This window comes from Equus caballus, chromosome 3 (genome assembly GCF_041296265.1).
Source record: "Equus caballus isolate H_3958 breed thoroughbred chromosome 3, TB-T2T, whole genome shotgun sequence".
In the NCBI taxonomy this organism is placed as follows: domain Eukaryota; kingdom Metazoa; phylum Chordata; class Mammalia; order Perissodactyla; family Equidae; genus Equus; species Equus caballus.
The window spans coordinates 104,710,223-104,733,728 of NC_091686.1; the positions used below are offsets into that span (position 1 = coordinate 104,710,223).

Sequence of the window (23,506 nt, forward strand, 5' to 3'; positions counted from 1 at the left end):
TGCTGCAGGCGGCCCAGTGTTTCGTCGGTTCGAATCCTGGGCGCGGACATGGCACTGCTCGTCAGACCACGCTGAGGCAGCGTCCCACATGCCACAACGAAGAATACACAACTATGTACCGGGGGGCTTTGGGGAGAAAAAGGAAAAAATAAAATCTTTAAAAAAAAAAAGAGTAGTAGTTTCTATCTTTTCATTTTTGTAAACTTAAAATAGTGTAGGTATTTGCAAGACTGCCCTGAACATGAGGAATCTGACTGAAAAACAGTCATGCTAATCACTATGCATTGTCTCAACACACAAACCTACCCAAATATCTATACAGACAGGTAATTACCACCACTTACAGAAACCATCGAGACTGCCTCCGATGCTTGCTTTTCCCTGGTAGTTTCCCCAGTAGTAAGTTATGTTCAGGAAATACATTACCCTTTTCACACTATTAGGCTATCATTTCATTCCCTGAAGCAGAAGCAGGCCTAATGAGGCATAAGCAACACCATGATGTTGTGCCAGGCCTACGGGGCATTCAGAACTGAGAGATGTCTGAGAGATGGTAGCAGTTGGGCATTCAACATTCCTACATTATTACGGTTGTCCTAGCAGAGAAAAGAGCAATAAGAAGTAGAACCCAAAAAGTTGGGGGTGGCTCAATGACAACATTCATGGTCAAGCAGTAATTTACCAAGTATGTCTGCTCAAAACGCAAAGGCACATATTTCAAGGGCTGTGGTCCTCTGCACATATTACTACACTGCTGCCTTCCTACGACATGATCAACAAACCACAGGTTGCAGTATAAAAAAATCTTGCACCCTGCCTGTGAAGGCTACCAGCAGAAACCGATTGTTATAATTAAAATATTTGTATAGATTGCTTTACTATTTACAAACCACTTACACATACATTGTTTTGTTGGGTCTTTATAATTTCACATATTTTACCTTACTTGATAGTCACAATGTGCCTGGCAGACAAATACAACAAAGTGACTGCTCCTTATCTTAAAGAGGTAGAACCTGAAACTCGGAGAAATTATCTACAAGTATCTGTCCACAAGACCTCAGCCTCCCTGAAGATTATCAACTTATTGTTAGGTTCAATGTTGTGGATCCCAAAAAAAAGCAGTTTATAGTGTCTCAAGGTTTAATATACATGCCTACACATCTAAGAAGTACTTAAAACACTTAAAAATAATGGAACCTTTGGAGAAACAGTTCACAGTCAACCATACAAAAACCAAAATGTGAAATTTAAGTTTGGCAGTTTTCTACAAACAATATAGTATTGTTTAGCATCCAATAGTATCCAAAAGGAACTATTGCCTAAGAGTCGGCCCATAATGTTTTCAGGGGCTATAATGCCTGTAGCTGAAAACAGCAACTCCGTTGGGTACTTCAACAATTAAATTCCCTACAGAATCCAAGTCATACATATAAAGAAATAAATTCTACCTACATGAACCATGTTGTATCAAGGTCTCAAAGTACTCTAAGTTCTTTGTCAAAAAACCCGGCCCTGTGGCTGAGTGGTTAAGTTCGTGCGCTCCACTTTGGCAGCCCAGGGTTTCACTGGTTCGGATCCTAGGTGTGGACATGGCACCGCTCATCAGGCCATGTTGAAGCGACGTCCCACATGCCACAACTAGAAGGACCCACAACTAAAATATACAACTATGTATCGGGGGGGCTCTGAGGAGAAAAAGGAAAAATAAAATCTTTAAAAAAAACCCAAAACCTTTTGAGGTAAGAATATATAAATGATTAAGAAGAAAATGATATCTGCCACTAAGTAACTAACAGCCTTTGGGTGTGACAGACAATTACAACTCAATATGACAATTCCAAGAAAACTATACTGGGTCCTTCAGGAACACACAGAAGGCACACTGAACTCAGCCTGGTGGACCCGGTTAGAATATCCTCAGACCTAAGTCTGGAATTATAACCCACTAAAACCAGCACTTTTCACGCACAGGGAGGCATTAAGCTGCTGAGCCCACACAGGGAATTCCAAGTTCTTAAATATGGATGGAGCATTGAAAATGAAGGAAAGGTAAACAGTTCAAATGGAGAAAAGGTAAATCAAGTCGTTATGGAGCTATATGCAATGCTAGCTAACATTTTTTGAGCACTTGCTGTGTGCCAGACATCCTACTAAATGTTTTCTTGCATTTAATCCTCACAGCAACCCACTGAGCTAAGAATAATTTCGCAACTGATGGAAGAGGGAAGGAGAGGTTAGATCACTCGTCAACGTTACAGAGGTTTTAAGCGGCAGAAACAGAATTGGAATCCAGTTCAGATTAAATCCTAAATGTGAGATCATACACTCTCCACTCAGCTGCCTCTCTTAATGAAGGCTGCTAGGGGGAGCCATTGAAAGGTTTTTAAACTAAGGAGTGAAATGATCAGATTTGCTCTTTAGAAAGATTGTGTGGAAACTGGAATAAAGGGGGTGAGCCTAGAATCAGAAAGAGGAAGTTGAAGTTGCCAATGCCTGTAGTAATCCGGGTGAGAAATGATGAGAGCAGGAACTGTGGCAGTGAGGATGAAATAGATTGAAGAGACGCTTCAGGAGGGAAAATTATCAGTTCTTAGTGATTAAAGGTAAAAGGTTAGCGTGAGAGGAATCCAGAAACCTGGGGTGGAAAGCTAGCTGGGACATAATATCATCTACCAGGAATACAGAAGCAACAGGTTTTGTTTGTTCAATAAATATCTATAGTGTCCCCCAAATGCAAAAGACTTTCCTAGGCCAAAGGTCAAGTCTGAAATTACAGTTCTGGTTGTTAGAAAATATTCCTGAGAGCAAATGACAAAGCATTAAAAAATATAAGGCATGTTTAAAATTAGTCATTATTAACAGACTTGGCCTAGAATCTAGTGAAACCATTTTTTAAAATTATTACTACATGTAGAAACAAATCAATAAAGGAAAAGCATGCCCAAATTTTACAATGTGTTATTACATTTGAGTTTCACATATCTTCAATCTCTTACACAACACACACACGCACAAGCGCACATCACACAAATACCACCCTGTAATTTGTTTTAGTTATCCCTCTCCCTAGAAGCTTACGGGGGGAAAATGTATCTGTTTTATTACTCAAACTATAATACATATTTTGGTTTTTTTCATCCCACTATCACCACTGTGACTTGCCAAGAACTTAGTTCATAACCTCCTGCTTGACTTCCTATAAAATATGACCTACTTCACATCAGCTTATTTCAGTAACAATTCCTAGACTTTAACCACACCTTTCATCCAAGGATGCTCTCTGCAAATCTGAAGGCACAGCAATCCTGTGCAGATGTGGCAAGTTATTAACAATTCCCATTTTACTACATAGTTAGGAAACTGGCCCATGGGAAGTAGAGTAACTGGGAAATAATCACAAAGCCAGATGCCAAAAATAACAACTTTTAGTCAATCCATGAGAAAACACTGCCCCTACTTGAAATAACATGAAATTTAGTATTAGAAGGAAGCAAAATCCAAAATAATGCTTTAAAGCCAAGTCTCAGGTTTTTAAAATTTATTTTTTAAAGTGATTCAATACTAGAATTAAGATTTGTAAGAACTTTCAAACATACTATTTTTTTCCCCTAATATCTTATTCATTCAGAGTGCCAAAGATTATTTAATGAATTACAGCTGGCAAGAGTGGCCCCCCCCAAACTATTTTTTAACTTAGCCCCCTAAAAAACACTGACAGAAATCTGGGGCTATAGGATAATATATAACTTTTTAACAAACCTAACTGCTTAAAATCTAACACCTAGAAGCATATATTAGAATAGATCTGAAAATACTATGAGTCTTCTATTTTTTCCTGAAAATATACTCCCCATAGATACATGTGCAATATGCACAGGCAATAAATTCAAAGATTTAATAGTCAATAACCAGAATAAAAGTTTCCCAACCACAACTCCTCCGGTATGTGTCTAAATACACTGCTGTTTGATATAATTTAGTAAAGGCATTGTTTTATTTGGTCGTGAAATAAAAGTCTTACACAATTTAGAAAATAATGAAACTCGAATTGTAAAAGTTGCTTTTACGATGTTCGTGTGATCATTCTTATACACACAAGCCAGAGCAGAACACCTTCCATTATTACACTGTATTTACACTTTGCTTACAGTCAGAATCAACATGATTTTACCTTCAAAAGAACGATTACGCACTAAGAACAAGGGAGACAAATGATTATTGGTAAAATTCACTCATGAAACCCAAACTGTAAATTTTCACAAAAACCTCATGTATCAATCATGAAACATGATTTTCCATTAATTAAAATTCAAACTACTAATTCGATTCAGCTTTTTAAAAAACAAGGCTTTCCACCAACATCCCTCACACTAAACCTTGTATATCCTCTAGTAGCAGCGCTCTGTGTGGAACTTTATGAAATGATTTTATAGGTAACATATCTTCCAAAAAGTAGCGATCAACTTGTAAGCAGGGGAAAAACTCATGAACAATGTATTCAGTCTAGTAATCCTGGTAGATCAAATACCCCTTATTCCCTGCACTAGACTAAATTATTCTAGTCATTTAAATACACCACACCACTCTCCCCCCACCCCCACACACAACCCCAAATTTTTATATTACCATAACAATAAGAACTCTGAACAATTTAAAGTTCCTTTAACATTATAAGTGCCCTTACCTTACTTAAGGCTATTACTTAAATATCTTTCCATTGTATTTGATTAAGGTTTTCCACAAAGATCTTAGAAGCAGTACTCATCAACCAGAAACTGCACTCTTAAGTGTTTTCCTCATTTCAACTCCAAAGATGAGGCAGAAGGGTTATCATAAATCTACAGAGCACAGCCATATAACTGTAAACCAATGATTAAGAAAAAGTAAAACATTTATATGAAATTGCCAAGCAGGATGCCTCCCTTTTTCCTTGCGAAGCAGGAGTTACTGGTAAAAATACAGTAAAAACTCTAGACCTACAGTCTAGAAAATGCTGAAATTCTCCACCCCAACATTCACAAGTTTGTAACACCAAAATTCTCTCAACTGCTACCCACATACCAAATGAAAATCCAATGTGGATATCGGAAACTATTCTCACACACCAACAGAAAAAAATACCTTGCTCCTCTTCTACTAATCTTACAATACCCGCAGGTAACCCAGATGCAAAGCTACGACAGCTGCCCTTGGCCTAGGCCGTCAGAATCCAAGGGGGAGGGGGGGAGCAGGGGGACACGACAATAACCAAGAGACCAGATCTTTTTCCAGGGCTACTGTTTCCAAGCAAAACAACCACGGGCCCGAAGAGACCGCGAAGAAAACTGGAGACATTGTAATCCCGAGAGAAAAGGGTGCGGAGAGGAGGAGCGCCGAAGAGGAAACTAAGTATCCCCATGCATCTTTCAGACCTACAAAAACAACAACAAACCGGAGCGCCTGTCTGCACGTAGAAGAACCAGATGGAGTCCCCGGGGCTGAGACAGTTCGGGCGACAGACACCGTGGGTAGTGGATAAATCAAGCGACGATGGGAGGGGAAGGGGGGTGCCAAGCGAAGAAGCCACTGGATGGGGGAGACAAAGCCTCTGGGGGTGATCATGGACCAAACAGAAAGGTGAGAGGGAAACACGTGAGAAAAATCATAAAAGACAAATTAAGACAGAAATCTGGCGCCTGGGTTGTGGCAGGTCACTGAGCTACCGAGGAGAGCGGGGCACAACAAAGGGGCACGGGAGGGAGGACAGCTGAGGGGAGGAGATAGAGAAGGGATGCGGGGCGCGACGGGTCGGACAAAGCGCCCAAGGCGGCGAGACAAAGGGCCAGGGGTAGAGAGTCGCGGGGGGCAGCAGGGAAAAACAAAGCGCCCGGGGCCGGGGGCACCGGCCCGCCGAGGAGGCGACGACGGCCGCCGAGAACAAAGCTGCGCGGGGCCGGGAGGCAGGGCCCGCGGGCGGAGCGCGGGAGGCGCGCGGCGGGCACGGCGCCCGCGGGCCCCGCGCGCCCGGCCGCACTCACGCCCGCAGCCGCCGGCCTCGCGCCGCCGCCGCCGCCCGCCCTCACGCGCCGGAGCCCGAGCCACGGCGGCGCACAGCGGGCAGCGCGCAACCACACGCCGCCGCGCTCGGCGCACGCGACACCGCCCCCGCGGCCCCCGGACGCCCAGCGCGCCGCGGCCCCCGAGCTCGCCGCCCGCCGCGGGCTGCGAGACGCCCGCAACTTTCCCGGTTCCCAGCGCTCGGATTCCCCCAGACTTACCCTGTCACAACAGGCGCCATCTTCCACAAACTCTCGCCAAAACTCCAACCCTCGCGAGATTCCCCCGGACGCCTTCCCTGGTCCCTCTCCCCCGCCCCTTCCCTTTTTCCTCACTCCTCGATTCCACCCAGCCCCCGCGCTCCTTTTCCCTTCGCAGCCGCCGCGAAGAGCCAGACGCCTCGCGCCGCCCGCGGAGTAGGGGATCCTGCTCGCTGCCTTCCCTGGAAACCTACCCAAGCGATGGAGCATGCGCAGGCGGCTCCACCGCGGGCGAGCCCTCCGTGTGGTCCATGGGGAGCGCTCCGGTTATCCGGGTTTTGGGACGCGCCCTGAGGGACGTACGTGGAGACTGAGGAAAACCGGAGGGGATTACAACGGGGACGGGGAATGGAGGGGTCAGGAGGCGGGGCCGAGGGGAAGGGAGGAGGGGTCCTGGGAAAATCTGCCGCGTTTCACAGGCCTAGATGAAACACCTCCTCAAATGGGTGTTTTCCAAGTGGCTTCCCGCTCACTCTGGTTCCCAGCCCTTTTCATTCATTCAAACGTTCATTGGACGCCTCCTTTATGCTAATGTCAGCGTTAGGTGCTGGAGCTACAGAGATGCCTGGAGTTCGGGCGAATGACAAACAAGGAACTAAGTTCACTTGACCCTCATGCTGGCGGAGAGACAGACAAGATTACAGCATGGTACGATCCGCCAGAGCTCTGTAAACGAAAAACTTTTGCACTTGAGCTCTGTCGCCCTTAGCTTTCTTCTTGGGTGTGAAATGAGGTCAGGACGAGGCCTCTAGCAAAGACACTTCTAATGTGCACCTCGCATACACACGCCAGAACGCTCGGTTTTCCCCAGAAGTGAAAACTGCGTTGGAATTGAGAACCACCGTTCCCCTAACCCGCACTCAAGCCAAAGACCCCGTCTGGGCAGAGAGCTGCCAGGTTTGGGAGCCTCCTGAGGACCTCATCGCAGCCCCTAGCCCTGTGTGAACCCAGATGTATACGGGGACAGACTGTGCCCAGGTCCTCCTGTAGGCCTGGTACAGTTGATGCTGCTGCTCGCTGCCGAAATGTACTTCAGGCAACCTAATCCTGGATGTCTCGGAGCAAACTTGTCCCTTCTGGGCATTTAATAGAAAGGGGCAGGGCCCGAACCCTGCCCCCTCCTTCCTACCTGCAGCACCCCTTTCTCCCTCCCCGCCCCGTTGCCCTTTCAATTCCTAGAGATTCCCAGATCCAGCACTGCCTCCCGCAGGGAGCCCCAAAACCCGGAGAACTGGAATCCGCAGCCCGAAACCTGCGGGAAGGCGCTGCAGGATCAGCGCGGCACGCGCGGGCGTCACTGCGCATGTGCCCAATGCGGGCAGCCCAGTCTCACGCTACATCTCCTTCCCACCGCCTTCCACTACTCGGTTCAGACACAACACGGGCCGTGGGAAATTTCCTAAACCTCGCGAGAACGTGCCCACTGTTGCCTATGCTTTCGCGCCAAGTCTCGCGGAGCCCAGGCGGACAGGTGTTTGTCTAGTACAGCTCCGGGCGCTGTTCGTGCCGCGCGTGCCCGGGCGGCGGGCGGCTGGCGGCGGGCGCGGGCGCGGGCGCGGGCGGGGTGGGAAGGGAGCGGCTCGCCGCGGAGGCGGGGCAGGTGGGCGCGTGGCGGAGGGTGGCGGGGAGGGGGCCGACGTCTCGCACACACACGCCCGATGACGCTTTGTGGAAGAAAAAATGGGTGGGGGGAGCCTCTAAAGGAAGAAGGGGAAGCCAGGAGCTTAGAAACTCCTCCTGGCGCGGATGGTAAGAGGTCACACGCTAGGGCAGGAGGAGCCCCAGCCCGATCCCCCGGGGAGGTTTCCTGTCGCCCTCCACGAGCCTGGTACTTTCCTAAAATGTGTTAGACGCCGCGCCCCCGGCCTCCGGGCGCTGACGGCCCCCGGTGTCGGGTTTGAGTCATTCCTCTGAGTCACCTAGTCTGGCTACCACTTTACTTGCTTTAAAACAAGTTCAGATTCCCTTAGCTACTCTCTTCTAGCAATTGTTTTTTTTTTTTTCTGATCTACCCGCTGGCCTCTCGAGTTGAGTAGAGAAAAAATGCTGCTCTCTGAGCTCTCTCATTGTTGCCTTGTAGAGATTCTGCCTCCCATTCAAGGACACAATTTTTTTTAATTTCTTCTCCCTAATCTCTTCCTAGCCTTTTGAAGTAATCTCTATATATCGCTGTCTGTTCTTCATGGCTTTTTTCTTTCCTCCTCCTAATAAGACTTAAAATACTGGTTTTGCTTTCCTTCACCTTTCTCTGTGTTTGTTGAAATACTCGTTCCGTTTTAGGTGTTGTTTCATCAGATGCTTTAGTGGCAGCTGTTTTAAATGCATTTTTTCTTCTTGGATTATTTATTTGTCCAGTGAATTCCTGGTTACATTCTTCAACCAAGCACATTTCAGATTGCCCTGGTGTGGTTTCTGTGCCAGCCTGGCCTGGCATTGTCTAGGAACTAGTGTCTGCTGCCATCAAAGATCCGCAAATGTAGGATTGAATTGAGCCAGCCCTGATGGCCTAGTGGTTAAAGTTTGGCGCACCCCACTTCAGTGGCCCAGGCCGTTGAGCGTGTGGGACCACACGACCTGTCTGTCGGTAGCCATGCTGTGGCAGTGGTTCACATACAAAAACTAGAAGGACTTACAACTAGAATATGTAACTGTGTACTGGGACTTTGGGGAGGGGGAAAAAATCCAGAATTGAATTTTAATTTTTGAGGCCTCTAACAGGGGCCCATGTTCTGCTAGTTATATAGTAGACAAGAAATCAAGTTTTTTTTGTCGTTTTCTAGGTTATTTGTGTGTGTGTGCATTTGTCTATCCCTTTGATTAAATATTTCACACAGAAAAAGAGAAGATGTAAGAACATTTAATACAATATCTCAGCACAAGTCTGATTTGGAGCAAGATTGCTCCGGAGGAGGACAATGCCTGTGAGCACACGTTCCTTGGAGTCTTCATTCCAAGAAGCCATTTCAGTCATGGTCTTGTCTGGGCCATGAATCTAATTTGGAACCCTGGCCGTTGGAGAGCCCCAGCCGTGGAAAGCCATGGTAACCACAAGTCAGATCACAGCTCATCCTCACCCTAAAGCATGCTCCACCTGCAGTCTTTCCCATCCCAGTAACTGACAACTCTATCCTTTCACTTAATTAAGCCAAGAACTCTGAAGTCATTCTTGCCTCCTTTTCTTCTCACGTCCAACATCCAATCTAACAAAATCATGCTGGCTCCACCTTCAAAACAGACCCACAGTCCAAACACTGCCACACCTCCATGGCTACCAGCCCAGTTAACTCATCTCATTTCTCACCTGGTTTACAGGCAATCTCCTAACTGGTTCTCCTTTCTTCTGTGCTTGCCTTCCCTCTGTTCTCAATAGAGCATTCAAAGAACCCTCTAGAACTCTTCAATGGTTTTCCCATTTCACTGTGAGGACTTACACAATCTAGCCTGCTGCCCGAACCCCCTAACCTCCCTGACCTTACGTCTTCCTCCTCTTCCCCTTGTTCACTGAGCTCTAACCACAGCCTTCCGTGCTGTGCCTAGGACATACCAGACACACTCTCAACTCCTGCCTTTGCTCTTTCCCTCAGATGCCTTATGGCTCTTTCCTTCACTGTTTTCAGGTCTTTGCTTAAATGTCACCTTCTTAGTGAGGCCTCCCCTGTCCACCCTTAACAAACGTGACTCCTCATACTCCCTATTCCCTCCTTTATTTTTCCCATGGCACTTATCATAAACTAACATACCGTATTATCGTACCTGTCTACTGTGTTTGCTCTCTTTCTCCTCCCATTATGATGCAGTCTTAATGAGGGCAGGGACTTTTATCTGTTTTATTCATTGCTCAAGCCACAGCCGCTAGAACAATGCCTGGTGCATACTAGGCACTCTGTAAGTATTTGTAGAATGAATGAGATGTCTTCTACTTTAGAGCAGAGTAGAAATGATTCTGAAGGCTCACTAAGTCTTCTAAAGTTCAAAACAATATTGAGGTCAGACCAGCAATGAATAGCCCCATGCCAGCCTGCCTACGAAGGAGAAAAGAGCCTATAGAACAACCACGTGTGTTGACTTTCTGCAAAAAAATTCTTACTCCTGGCTTAGACCAGTAGATGAGCCTACACTTACTTGAAGAGTTTCCTTTACACTCCATTTTAGCACCTCAGGAAAGAAAACGCTATTGGCAGGATATAAAGTAACAAGTATTCTCGTGTGTTGCTGGTGGGAGTGAAAATGGGTGTAATCTTTATGAAAAGCATTTTGATAAAACTTCTCATTACCTGTTAATCCTATAATTCCATTTCTAGAAATCTATTCTACAAATATAATCACACATGTGTGAAATTACCTAGAGATTGTGGCATCATTGATGGTGGAGAATACTGGTAACAATCTAAATGTCGACCAAGAAATGTCTTAGTAAAAAAAATCATGATATAGTCACAGGATTGCATAGTGTGGGTCTGTTAATAAGCTGAGGCTGCTTTTTATGTACTTAGATGGAAGAATCACAAAGTTAAAAAACAGGGTACAAAATAGTGATAGATAAATATATACTTATTTGCCTATATGTATCTAAAATGGCTCTAGGAGGACACACCAGAAACTGTAACAGTGACTGCTTCACTGTAAGGGACTCAACGGTTGGAGGAGGTAGTTCAGCTCATAGTCAGCTATCTTAGAGCCTTTGAATTGTGTACCAAATGTATGTGTTGCCTATTCAAAATATAAAACACAAAAAAGGGAAAAAAGAAAGAAAAAGAATAAATGTGCAAGAAGAAAAAAATTGACCAAATAAAATTGTTTCCTTTCTCCCACTTGCTAGAAAATTATTATTATTTTTTAAATTAGTTTATTGAGGTCATATTGGTTTATAACATTGTGTAGTTTCAGGTGTACGTTATTATACATCAGTTTCTGTGTAGACTGCATCTTGCTCACCCCAATAGTCTAGTTTTTCTCTGTCGCCACACATATGTGCCCCTTTACCCCTTTTACCCTCCCCCCGACCTCCTTTCTCTCTGATAACCACCAGTCTGTTCTCCTTAGCCATGTGTCTGTTTATCTTCCACATATGGTAGATTATTTTCTAATAGAAGTTATGTACATGATCTACCATCTTAGCAGAATTAAGAACTGCAGAACTGTCAGTACTTCACTCCAGTCATTTGCCAACACTGAACTTACAGTCCAAACAGTAAGTTTAGAGTCCCTACCACTCTGTGTTAGGCGTGATCTTTGGTGGTTTACAAAGATGAATAATGCAAGATGAGATCTCAGGGGACTCCCTGGTTAAAGAGTACACAGACTAGTTGCAGTGTAATTCTAGGATAGAGGAATGAATTTAATGGCATTGGGGTCCAATGGAAGAAGCACCTAAATCTTGTCTGATGGGCCTGGGGAAATCTTGCAAAGATGACTTTTGAACTGTCTCTTAATGGAGTGGGAGGTCAGAAGACAGTCAGAGGAGGAGGAAGCATTAAGAAGCACAGGAAACAACATGATCAGGCTCTGAGGTGTGAAAGAGCATCTTATTTCAGGGGAACTCCAGGTAGGAGTGTGTGCATGTAGAAGAGGAGCAGACAAGTGGGGTCACAAGAAGGACCTGGTAGAACCCTGGTGCTCAAAAGTTGATGGGCATTGGAATTACCTGGGTCCCACTCCCTAAGATTCTAAATGACTAAATCTGGGCTGAAGCCCAGGAACAGGCATTTCTAGCAGGCTGATCAGGGATTCTGATGCAAATTGTCCAAGAACCGAGCTTTGAGAATCCTTGTTGTAGGAGTTAGGTGTACTCTTTCTCCAAGGGTTTCACATTAAAAAGAGTAATGGCATATCATTTCTTTTTTTAAATACAATAAATGAAATATTTAAACATTACAAAGAATGAGTTTGGAAGCTTTGGAGTGTATATCCAATGGTCATGTGGAGAGATTAGTGGCAATGAGATAAGCACATTTGTGAAAGGGTCACATTTTGCTGTGGTAGTTTAAACACAGTGACACATTTTGACATTGCTTTTATGCTAAGATTAAGTTACACCATCTCATGTTAATGAGACACACAGACACACTGGAAATTTTACTAGGCAGCTTCATGATAGAGAACTCATGATGGGCTCTAGTGCCATATTGCAGGGGTTCTAGCTCTAAGACCTTATTTAACCTGTCAGTGCCTCAGTTTCCTCACCTGTAAAATGGAGGTAATAGTACCTAATTCATAGGGTTGTCATGAAGATTCAAAGTGTTTATTAGTCTAAAGCACATGGAATGATACCTGTAACATAACTGCCATAGTAGTGTTCATTTTTATCGTTATTCTTATTCAATAAAGCCGTAAGTTGCATTCATCTAATGAGAATCCTTGCAAAGCATGTCAAAATGTCTTTAACACTTCAAAAATCAATGTTGAAATGGCCAAAGATAGTGATGATTTTATCCAAACTGGTGTTAATTCATTTCTTTATCATATCCTACTTAGAAATGACTACATCGTTATTATTGTTATTTAATTTCTAAGAGCTTCATGTGTCCAGAAGGTTGGGAAACCTGCTGTAGGTGGCCAACGAGAGCCTCTGAGGATGTAAAGCAGGCTTTGATGGCATCAGATCATGAGGTGACTGTGTGCCCAAGAAAGCCTTACTGAAAACTCACATTAGCCAGTAGGAGCCATTTACTCCCCAGAAGTTTCTTAGCTCATGGTTTTCATTCATTTTCATGCCTCCTTTTTTTTTCTTTATAACAGTATCCCTATCGATTTCTACTATTTAATAAAACATACAGGAGACTGAAGAGTGTCAAGAAGGATTCTATCAGACTATGCAATTCTATCAGAAAAATAAGCTCTAACTCTAGGATTAAAAGAAGTAAAGAGGGGCCGGCCCCGGGCTGAGTGGTTAAGTTCACGCACTCCGCCTGGGCAGCCCAGGGTTTCACAGATTCGGATCCTGGGCGCGGACATGGCACCACTCGTCAGGCCATGCTGAGGCAGCGTCCCGCATGCCACAACTAGAAGGACCCACAACTAAAAATACACAACTATGTACTGGGGGGATTTGGGGAGAACAAGCGAAAAAAAAGAAGTAAAGAGAACACTGAAACTGAGTCATCCAGTAGGCTCGAGGAGAACTTGAGAAACAAAGATAAATATTCACCCTTTTCTTTCCAATTGTATTTGATTTTCACAGGATTTTTTGGCCCTGGAGATTTTTGGTTTTTTGTTTTTTGGGTTTTTTTGCAAGCCCAAGTTAACCAAAGCTTAACTTGGTGACATGGGCAGCAGTTCAAGAAGGTGAAGCAAGAAAAAGAACGGGCCATTTACTGTAGTGATGTGGAACATGAATCAAACGCTCATTTGGTGAGAAGAATGTGTACAAATCTAATAATTTATCAGAAGTTTTCATAGCTAATGTAATTGGAAGAAAATGTTTCCATGTGTGATTGATGTATCTTGTTCTTTTAATGACTTAAACAAGATAAAGCCGGTTAATACTATCTATAAAAAAAATGACACCACCAGATGAATCATGAAGTTCCACTTATCTGTTTATAAAGGAATATATTTAAATTTTGATCTTCTAAACTTTCCTTTTTGTCATGTATCATGTATTACAGTGGTTTTGGTTCTGTGTTGAGCCAATGTTGAGCGCCCATAGTTAAAAAAAAAGCCAGCTGGGGCATGAAGGAAAGAGCATTGAACTAGCTCTGCCATTGAGTCCGGCCTCCACCATAGCCAGCTGGCTGACATTGGGCAAGCTAATTTTGCCTCATCTGCAAAGGGGAATGTAAAACCTATTGCTTAGGGCCATTTTGAGAATTAATTGAGATATTACATGAAATAACTGGGTTCACAGTAGGTGCTCAGTAAATCTTACTTCTTTAGGAAATTCTCCCACCGGTACTAATGCTCCGTTTTCCTTTCTATTAGGTGGACTAATACTACCTGCCCTAGAGATTTGTTGCATGGATCAAATTAGATAATTATGTAGTAGTTAAATGGGAAGATTTTCTTTGGTTGGCACATTTATTTGTAAAACTTTGACTGTGGTTATATAGCAGATCAATAAAACATAAAAAGATCCCTACATTTTCTCCTCCAGCCCATGTTACCATTAACCTTGAGCACAGGTGGCTCTTATCAGTTTTGCAAAGGAAGCCTACCAGAAAGGTTTCAGTCTGCATCTGTGTTGCTTTGTGTCATAGATAGTGTAATGATAAACCTCAACTTGTAGATGTGACCTTTGTGGCTACCACCCTTGTCCAAAATAGACGAAGAACTAAGAAGATGAATGTTGGAACCAGTTATTCAAGTACTGACAACAAGTGAGAGATATCAAACAATTTCATCTTATAAAACAACAAACTCTGTCAAAGACAGCTGACTAACCGAGAATCCCCTTGAATATCGAAATCAAAGTACATTGTCACTTTTAATAATTGCCATTATGTCAGTATGTCAATTTTTTAATGTTAATTAATTTAAAAAATTTTAAGTGTCATTATGTTAACCTGTAGGAATTAAAAAAGAAATCTTGTGAAATTGCTACAAGAAAAATTATCTAAGATAATTTCTGATTAAGCTATTAATAAATATTGAGTACAGACTTAGTTTTGCGCAATAGGTTTGTCTGAAATGTTTCATCCCAATCTCATAATGATGTATTTAATTTGTAAAATGCATTGGAGAAACTCTCTCTTTAAATGAATCTTTAAAGACTCTGTGTTAAGTATTATAACTGGTACTGTCCTGTATGTAGTTTTGCTACTTAAATGGTTACTTAACTAAATGCTATCATGATTAGCAGCTTGTGGAAGGTAAAATAAATTATGTTAAAAGTGTTATGACTGTTTGACTAGTGAAAAAAACATTTCTCAATATCTTAACTAGAAATTACTTCCCGTCTAAGTACTTTGGAAAAATTTGGAAAGTTATGCATGCTTCTTTTTTTTTCCTTCCAGCTTTCCAAACACTTGGCTTAAATTCTACCCTCAGAATTACTTTTGACTTCAGTGAGAGTTATAAACTATCATCTGGGAGAAGTATTTGGCACCTACTTTTCAAGTCTAAAGTTCTCCAGAAATGTTCTTATGAAACATGAATATGATTTTCATCACCCAGTTTTACCTACATAGCATCATATTTTCCTTCACCAGCAAACACTAAGTATTTTATTTTTAACTAGCACAACTATATCTGTATTTGCATGGTACTTTCCAAGTTTCCGAAATAGGCAAGAAATCACAGAATCTAGGCAAAAAACAAAAGGACTTGAGAACTGAATGATAACTTCTGAAAAATAGATTACATACAGAAGTATTTAGTTTTATGCAATAGAGAGTTTTCAAAAAGTTGTATGCCAGTCTAATATGCAGCAGACCAGATTTCTATTTAAACGAATATGGTGATATGTACTTTGTGAAGTGACAATAAATATGATTGAATCTGCAAGCTTCCATACAAATATCATTTCAGTCAGTCCTCAGGACAAAGCTGCAGGTAAGTAATTTTATCCCTGTTTTTACAGATAGGCTCGGAGAACATGACTTACACAAGTTATACTTCTAGAAGTGGAATTTATGATTGTCAGTAATGCTTTATTTTTTTGCTATAGAAATTTAAATCACTATGATTACAACCTGATAGAGAATATCTTGTGTCAAATACTCAGAGTATCAGATTATAATTTTAATAAATTATTTACAAAAACATCAGTGCTAAGGAATGCAAAATATTTATTTTTAAGTAGCTGGTAATATTTTCTATATATAAATCAATCATATGAATTACTAACAGTGAGTGGCTAAGGATGTACAGCCAAGGGAGGGAGAAGACCTGATTCCCTTGTGGATTTTTTGCTATGTTTATTATTTAAAAAAACAATTCACCAAAGACATCACAAGAAAAGAAAACTACAGACCAATAAATATAGAGAGAAAAGTCCTCAACAGAATACTAGCAAACACTGAACAAACTAGGAATAGAAGGGAGCTTCCTCCACCTGATAAAGAGCATATATGCAAAACGCAGAACCAATGTGATATTTAAAGGTAAAAGACTGATGCTTTCCCACTAACATCAGGAAGAAGACAAATTGCCATTTTTACTACTCCTGTTCCACATTGTACTGGAGGTTCAAAACAGACAATTTGGCAAGATAATGAAATAAAAGCCATCCAGATTGGAAATGAAGTAAAACTGTCTGTGTTTTCAGGTGACATGATTTTATACATAGAGAATTCTAAGGACTCCACTGAAAGCTTACTAGAACTAATGTACAAGTTCAGCAAGGTTGCAGAGTACAATGTCAATATACAAAAATCAATTTTATTTCTATTTGCGATGGACAATCCACAAATAAAATTAAGAAAATAATCCCACTTACCATAGCATCAAAAAGAATCAAATACTTAAAATAACTTTAACAAAAGAAGTGCAATTCTTATACTCTGAAAACTACACAACATTGTTGAAAGAAATTTTAAAAGATCTAAACAAATGGAAAGACATCCCATGTTCAGGAATTGAAAGATACTATTATTAAGCTGGCAACACTACCCAAATTGATCTACAGATTCAACACAATCACTTTCAAAATCCCAATTGTCCATTTTACGGAAATTGACAAAGTGCTCCTAAAATTTGTGTGGCAATTCAAGGAACCCAGAATAGCCAAAACAATTTTTAAAAAGCAGAGTTGAAGGATTTATACTTTCCCTTTTCAAAACTTACTGCAAAGCTACAGTAATCAAGACTGTGTGGTACTGGCATAAAGCAGACATATGGGTCAGTGGACTAGAATTCAGAATCCAGGCATAAACTCTCACGTTTATGGTCAGATGTTCAACAAGAGTGCCAAAACAATTCAGTGGGGAAAAAACAACCTTCACCAAATGGTTCTGGGACAACTAGATATCCCCATGCAAAAGAATGAAGTTAGACCCCAAACTTTACAACATATATAAAAATTACCTTAAAATGCATCATAGACCTAAAGGTAAAAACTAAAACCACAAAACTCTTAGAAGAAAGCATAAGGATAAATCTTCATGATCTTGGGTTAGCAATGGTTTCTTAGATATTATCTGACACCAAAAGTACAAGCAACAAAAGGAAAAATAAATAAATAAATAGGGGCCAGCCTGGTGGCGCAGCGGTTAAGTGCGCACATTCCACTTCGCTGGCCCGGGGTTTGCCGGTTCAGATCCCAGGTGCAGACATGACACCACTTGTCACACCATGCTGTGGTAGGCGTCCCACATATAAAGCAGAGGAAGATGGGCATGGATGTTAGCTCAGGGCCAGTCTTTCTCAGCAAAAAGAGGAGGACTGGCAGCAGTTAGCTCAGGGCTAATCTTCCTCAAAAATAAATAAATAAATAGGAGTTCATCAAAACTAAACTTTTGGGGCTGGCCCCATGGCCGAGTGGTTAAGTTCACATGCTTCACTTGGGCAGCCCAGGGTTTTGCCAGTTCGGATCCTGGGCACAGACATGGCACTGCTCATCAGTCCGTGTTGAGGCTGCATCCCACATGCCACAACTAGAAGGACCCACAACTAAAATATACAACTATGTACTGGGGGGATTTGGTGAGAAAAAGCGAAATAAATAAATAAATAGCAAAATGTAATTTAAAAAAACAAACAAAAAACTAAACTTTTGTGCTTCAGAGAACACTCTGAAGAAAGTGAAAAAGAACCCCGCAGAATGGGAGAAAATATTTGCAAATCATACATCTAATAAAGATCTTCAGGATAAAGATATCTAATAAAGATATCCAGCATATAGAAAGAATTCTTAAAACCGAATAATAAAAAGACAACCCAATTTAAAAATGGGCAAAGGATCTAAATAGGTGTTTTCTCCAAAGAAAATATGCACATGACCAATAAGCACATGGAAAAATATTCAACATCATTAGCCAGAGAAATGCAAATGAAAACCACAACGAGATATCATTCCATACCCACTAGGATGGCAATAATAAAAAAGATAATGACAAGTGTTGGCAAGGAGGTGGAAAATTGAAACCTTCATGTGTTGTTGGTGGGAATATAAAATGATGAAGCCACTTGGAAAAACAGTCTGAGAGATCCTCAAAACATTATGGATAGAGATACCACATGGCCCAGCAATTCTGCTCTTAGGTGTATATCCAAGAGAACTGAAAACATGCATCCCACAAAAACTTGCACGTGAAAGTTCGTGGCAGCATTATTCATAATACCCAAAAAGTAGAAACAACCCAAATGTCCATCAACTGATGAATGGATAAGTCAAATATGGTATATCTATAAAATGGAATATCCCTAGGCTATAAAAACAAGTATTGGTACATGCTACAACATGGATGAACCTTGCAAACATGCTAAATGAAAGAAGCAAGTCACAAAAGGTCGCATACTGAATGATTTTGTTTATAGGGAATGTTCAGAATAGATAAATCTATAGAGATAGAAAGTAGATTACTGTTTGCCAAGGGCTGGGGTGGTGTGGGAGGTTATGAATGACTACTAGAGGATATAGGACTTCTTTTGGAGTGATGGAAATGTTTTAAAAGTGATTGTGAGGGGCCAGCCCAGTGGCGCAGAGGTTAAGTTCGCATGTTCTGCTTCAGCGGCCAGTTCAGATCCCGGGTGTGGACATGGCACCAATTGGCAAGCCATGCTGTGGTAGGCGTCCCACATATAAAGTAGAGGAAGATGGGCATGGATGTTAGCTCAAGGCCAATCTTCCTCACCAAAAGGAGGAGGATTGGCAGCACAGGTTAGCTCAGGGCTAATCTTCCTCAAAAAAAAAAAAGTAAAATTGATTGTGGTGATGCTTACACAACTTTAAATATGCTAAAAACCAGTGAATATGCCCTTTAAATGAGTGAGTTATATGGTATGTGAAGTGTATTCTACTAAAGCTGTTAAAAAAAAAGCAGAAAAAAATGAAACTTAAGTTTATTCAATCAGATGCTTTAACAATCAATGTGATCATAACTTTTATCTTAGTCATATGCTGATATACATATTCCACTGTGGGCAAATAAATTTAAAAAACTCTGTAGAAAATTAGGGACTAGTCGTCACTATGTAGGTGATTTACCCTCTAGCTTCATAGTAAGTTTGATATTATATTTCTCACATAAGATTCCTTAACATTTCAGAAGTGGACTAATCTTATTTTAAGATAAAAATAATAGCTGAAATTATTATGTACCAATTTAATCCAAGGGACTTCATTGACATGATCTCATTTGATCCTCCCACACCCCTGCATAGGACTCCTGCTCCTCCTATAATAGCTAGGGGAGCTATGGCCCAGAGCAATTACGCAACTTTCCTTGGCTCATACTCGAAGATAACAGATACAGCTAGAAGGTGAATGTGGTGGCCTCTTCAGACATTTTTCTCTAACCTGCCCTATGCCGGGTCACTTTCTCCCTCATTACCATCGGAGAAGTAAGAACCCAAAGACCTAAGGACTTGTAGGGTAATTGCATAATAAGGATGCTGATATTACCTTGAGGACCTCAGAGTTGGGACACCACCTCTAGGCCACTCCAGAGAGCTGGTGATGGTGGAGACATGGAGTTAGAAAAAGAACTTCCTTATTTGCAAATGTGGAGGAAATGAAGAAATTGAAAAGACCTCAAAGCTTCCTTCCAGCTCTAAAGTTTAGTCAACTTAAGGCTCCACTTAATGGAGGTGAAGGTACCCTGGAATTCAGATACATTAGCTATTTCTTCCTCTCCTGATTTAGTCTTGTCCCAGGCTCCATGATTGAGGTGTCTCCCTCAGGGCTCCAGTGACTTCAATTCCATCAGGAAGTTGTTTTCAGACTTTTTTCCCCCTTAGCTGTACTCTTCTGGCAAAATGCATCCCACCAAAATCATCTTTGCAAATTTAGTCCTTTTATACTTATTTAGAAAAATTGTCCTCGGGCCTCATATTTAACTTCAGTCTATGCCAAGTCTACTTTCAGTCCTTAGCTAAAATTGCCTTGAAATATGTGACAAATCACAAAACTGGTAGGACATTATGATTTATAAAAAGAAATATATTTGGTCTTCACCTCCATTTCTGGTACAGGGCTCCTAAAACCCTTGGAATTTCCTAAGTAATGGTTGTGCTAAAGGAGTCTTTTCTTATGTTAATGAGGTGACTTTTGGACCTAGGGATGGGGGCTGGTTGCCAGTGGAGCCAACCCTGTGATTAGAGAGTTGGAACTTTCAGTCCCACCCACCCCACTTACGTCCAACCTCTGGAGGTTGAATGAACCGCCAATGGCCAATGATTAATCAGTCATGCCTGTGTGATGAAGCCACCATAAAAATCCAAAAGGATGGGGTTTGGAGGTTGGGCGCTTCCACATGCCACAGTGCTGGGTCCCAACTCCACGAGGGCAGAAGCTCCTTTGTTCAGGACCTTGCCCTGCGTATCTCTTCACCTGGCTGTCAATTTGTGTCCTTTAATATCCTTTGTAATAAACTGGCAACCTAGTGAGTAAATGGGTCTCCTGAGTCCTGTGAGCTGCTCTAGCAAATTAAACCCAAGGATGGGGTCATGGGAACCTCTAATCTGTAGCCCGTCAGTCAGAAGCACAGGTAACAACCTGGGCTTGCAATTGGCATCTGAAGTGGAAGGCAGTCTTGCAGGACTGAGCCCTTAACCTGTGGGATCTGATGCTACCTCCAGGTAGACAGTGTCAGAATTGAGTTGAATTGTAGGACTCCCAGCTGGTGTTGGAGAACTGCCTGGTGGTGAGGAAAACCCCGCTACTCAAACACATACACACACACGTTGGAAATTGGGTCCAGAACTATTTTAACTGCTTTATTTTTTTAATTTTATTAATTTTAGAATGGGTAATATGTGCACATGGAGCACAATTTAAAATTTATAGGAGGGAACGCACATTAGGTTTTCAGATTCAGCAGATAAAAATATAGGACACCCAGTTACAGTTGAACTACAGATAAACAACAAATAAAATTTTAGCATAAATTTGTCCTATGGAGTATTTGGGATATACATATACTAAAAATTCTTTGTTGTTTATCTGAAATTCTGATTTAAGTGGGCATCCTATATTTTAGGACTAAATGCAGAGAAAAATAAGATTCCCTCTGGCTGTGTTGCCCTCTCAAAAGAAAATCCTATTACCAGTTTCCTGAATATCCTTCCAGGGATATTCCATAATCAACTTTCTTTTACAGCAAAGCTATCAAACCCCAGCACAAAATAGAATCTGAAAAAAAGGATCTAAACTGGGGCTGGCCCCGTGGCGGAGTGGTTAAGTTCGCACGACCCGCTGCAGGCGGCCCAGTGTTTCGTTGGTTCAAATCCTGGGCGCGGACATGGCACTGCTCATCAAACCACGCTCAGGCAGCGTCCCACATGCCACAACTAGAGGGACCCACAACGAAGAATATACAACTACGTACTGGGGGGCTTTGGGGAGAAAAAGGAAAAAAATTAAAATCTTTAAAAAAAAAAAAAAAGGATCTAAACTGAATATAATGATGTCTGTGTTTTTAATTTGAACTCGTAACAGCTACTAAAGGAATCTACAGGAAGCCATGCAATGCACAGGGGACGGATTTCAGTTCATACCAACTGGGTGACCTTGAGTACGTTCCTTACCTTCTGGGATCATGTGCAAAAGGAGGTTAATATTAATACTTAACTCATATGTTTGTAGTAAATAATAAGTAACACATGTAACATGTATACAGAATGCCTGGCAAGGTAGGCGTCAGATAAGCAGAGTCCCCTCCCTATTTGGATGGCTTAGGGTATTCATCTGTAACTTTCTTAAGAAGTTCATCATGAAAGCCCCTGTCTGAAACCATAGGCCAGATAAACTGAGTCTGTCTCAGCATAACCTTCTAAATCTGTCATCAGGTAGCTAAATTGTCTCCTTATAGCCTCTACTCCACCAAATATTTACATCATTCAGGGCTCTGATGGCTCAATTTATCCTATGCTACTTTCCCCTGTCACCCACTGATTCAAAAAGAAATATTTACTGAACACCCACTATGAGCCAGGCACTGTTCTAGGCACTGAGGGGACAGGTTTGAACAAGTAAGACCACTGCTCTCGGGGGATTTGTGTTGAAGGATGGAGACCGCTCTAACGCTGTGTAGATACCAAGGTCTTTCAAAAGTATAGACTTGGATATTTCTCCCTTTCTTTGGTAAAGTCTACATGGGGAAAGGAAAGTGATGGGCATTCAAATTCTGAGTGCCAATTATAAATGGGCAAAGCCTCATACCAACTATTCACATTTATAATCCACTCCCCACTCCAGACAGACAGACACACACACACACAAACATACATCCACTGCTAGGAGTTGGATGTTTTTTATTCCTATTTTATAGGTGAAGAAAGTGAGGCTCTAAGTGTAAGTGATTTGCCCAAGGACACTCAGGGCCAGAGTGGACAAACCAAATTTGAAGCCATCTTTCTGCCTCCAGGTCAAGAACCTTTTTACTTAAACCAGTTAACCTATATTTCATACCATTCCTACTCCTCCAAAAACCTTGCTTCTTCATTAAGAGGTTTTTATTTAAAAAAAAACAAAACAAAAAACTGTGAAGGGAGTTGGGGTATGTTGAGGAAGTTTGGCATAAATGTTTCAGCATCGTTAAGAAATTACAATATAATAACTTCCCACTTCACTTTGTCTGTTAGGTCACATATTATCAGAGCTAATATTCAGAAATAATTATCTATTTGTAATGGGAGTGATTAGTAAATTATTTTAAAAGCAATCTTAACTATCTTTTCTGAGAAGCTGCTTGTTGTTTGCCAGAATAAGGCAATTCCTGTCTGTATATTATAAAATAAGTACAATGTACATGAAGAAAATCTTTTTCCTTTGTTCCTCCCAGTGAAATGATGCATTTTCACGATGATTAAAAGCAAAACAGGCTAAAATGCTATATTAGTTCTCAAAAATTTCTCAGAATGGTGTATTAAAACTGAAACTGAAACATTACGGAGGTGGTAAAATCTATTCACATTCAATTATTTATGTGCAGAAAAATATTAGATACCATCAGTGTCTGCAGATCTAGACTATATGTTAATAATGGTATTGAAAATAAGCATGAAATTTAGGGTGAATCCTTTAGATGAGGGTCTTCTTCTAAACAGGCTTAGAAGAGTTGAGGAATTAGTAGACCCTTAAAATTAACTGAGGTATAAAATGAGAGACA

General features: G+C 41.6%; 1 protein-coding gene and 1 long non-coding RNA gene across 8 annotated transcripts in view; one reads left to right on the forward strand and one right to left on the reverse strand.

Annotated features, from left to right (window-relative positions):
- Positions 1 to 23,506, reverse strand: part of RBPJ (recombination signal binding protein for immunoglobulin kappa J region) — a 223,474-nt gene that overhangs the window by 104,926 nt on the left and 95,042 nt on the right. The window contains exon 1 of one of the 7 annotated variants that reach the window (XM_023636866.2): positions 6,494 to 7,441. The exons of 2 other annotated variants lie outside the window; for them this stretch is intronic. In XM_023636866.2, the coding sequence (XP_023492634.2) occupies positions 6,494 to 6,552 (59 nt within the window). In that variant the 5' untranslated portion in view covers positions 6,553 to 7,441. Of the gene's footprint in view, positions 1 to 5,434; positions 5,922 to 6,260; positions 7,442 to 23,506 lie in introns of those variants that run through there. 4 more of the 7 variants (XM_070261744.1, XM_070261745.1, XM_070261742.1 and 1 more) reach the window with 4 other exon arrangements.
- LOC138923495 (uncharacterized) lies at positions 9,134 to 15,131 on the forward strand. Its single transcript, XR_011437160.1, has 2 exons — positions 9,134 to 9,340; positions 13,038 to 15,131. It is a non-coding gene; the product is annotated as an uncharacterized lncRNA (long non-coding RNA).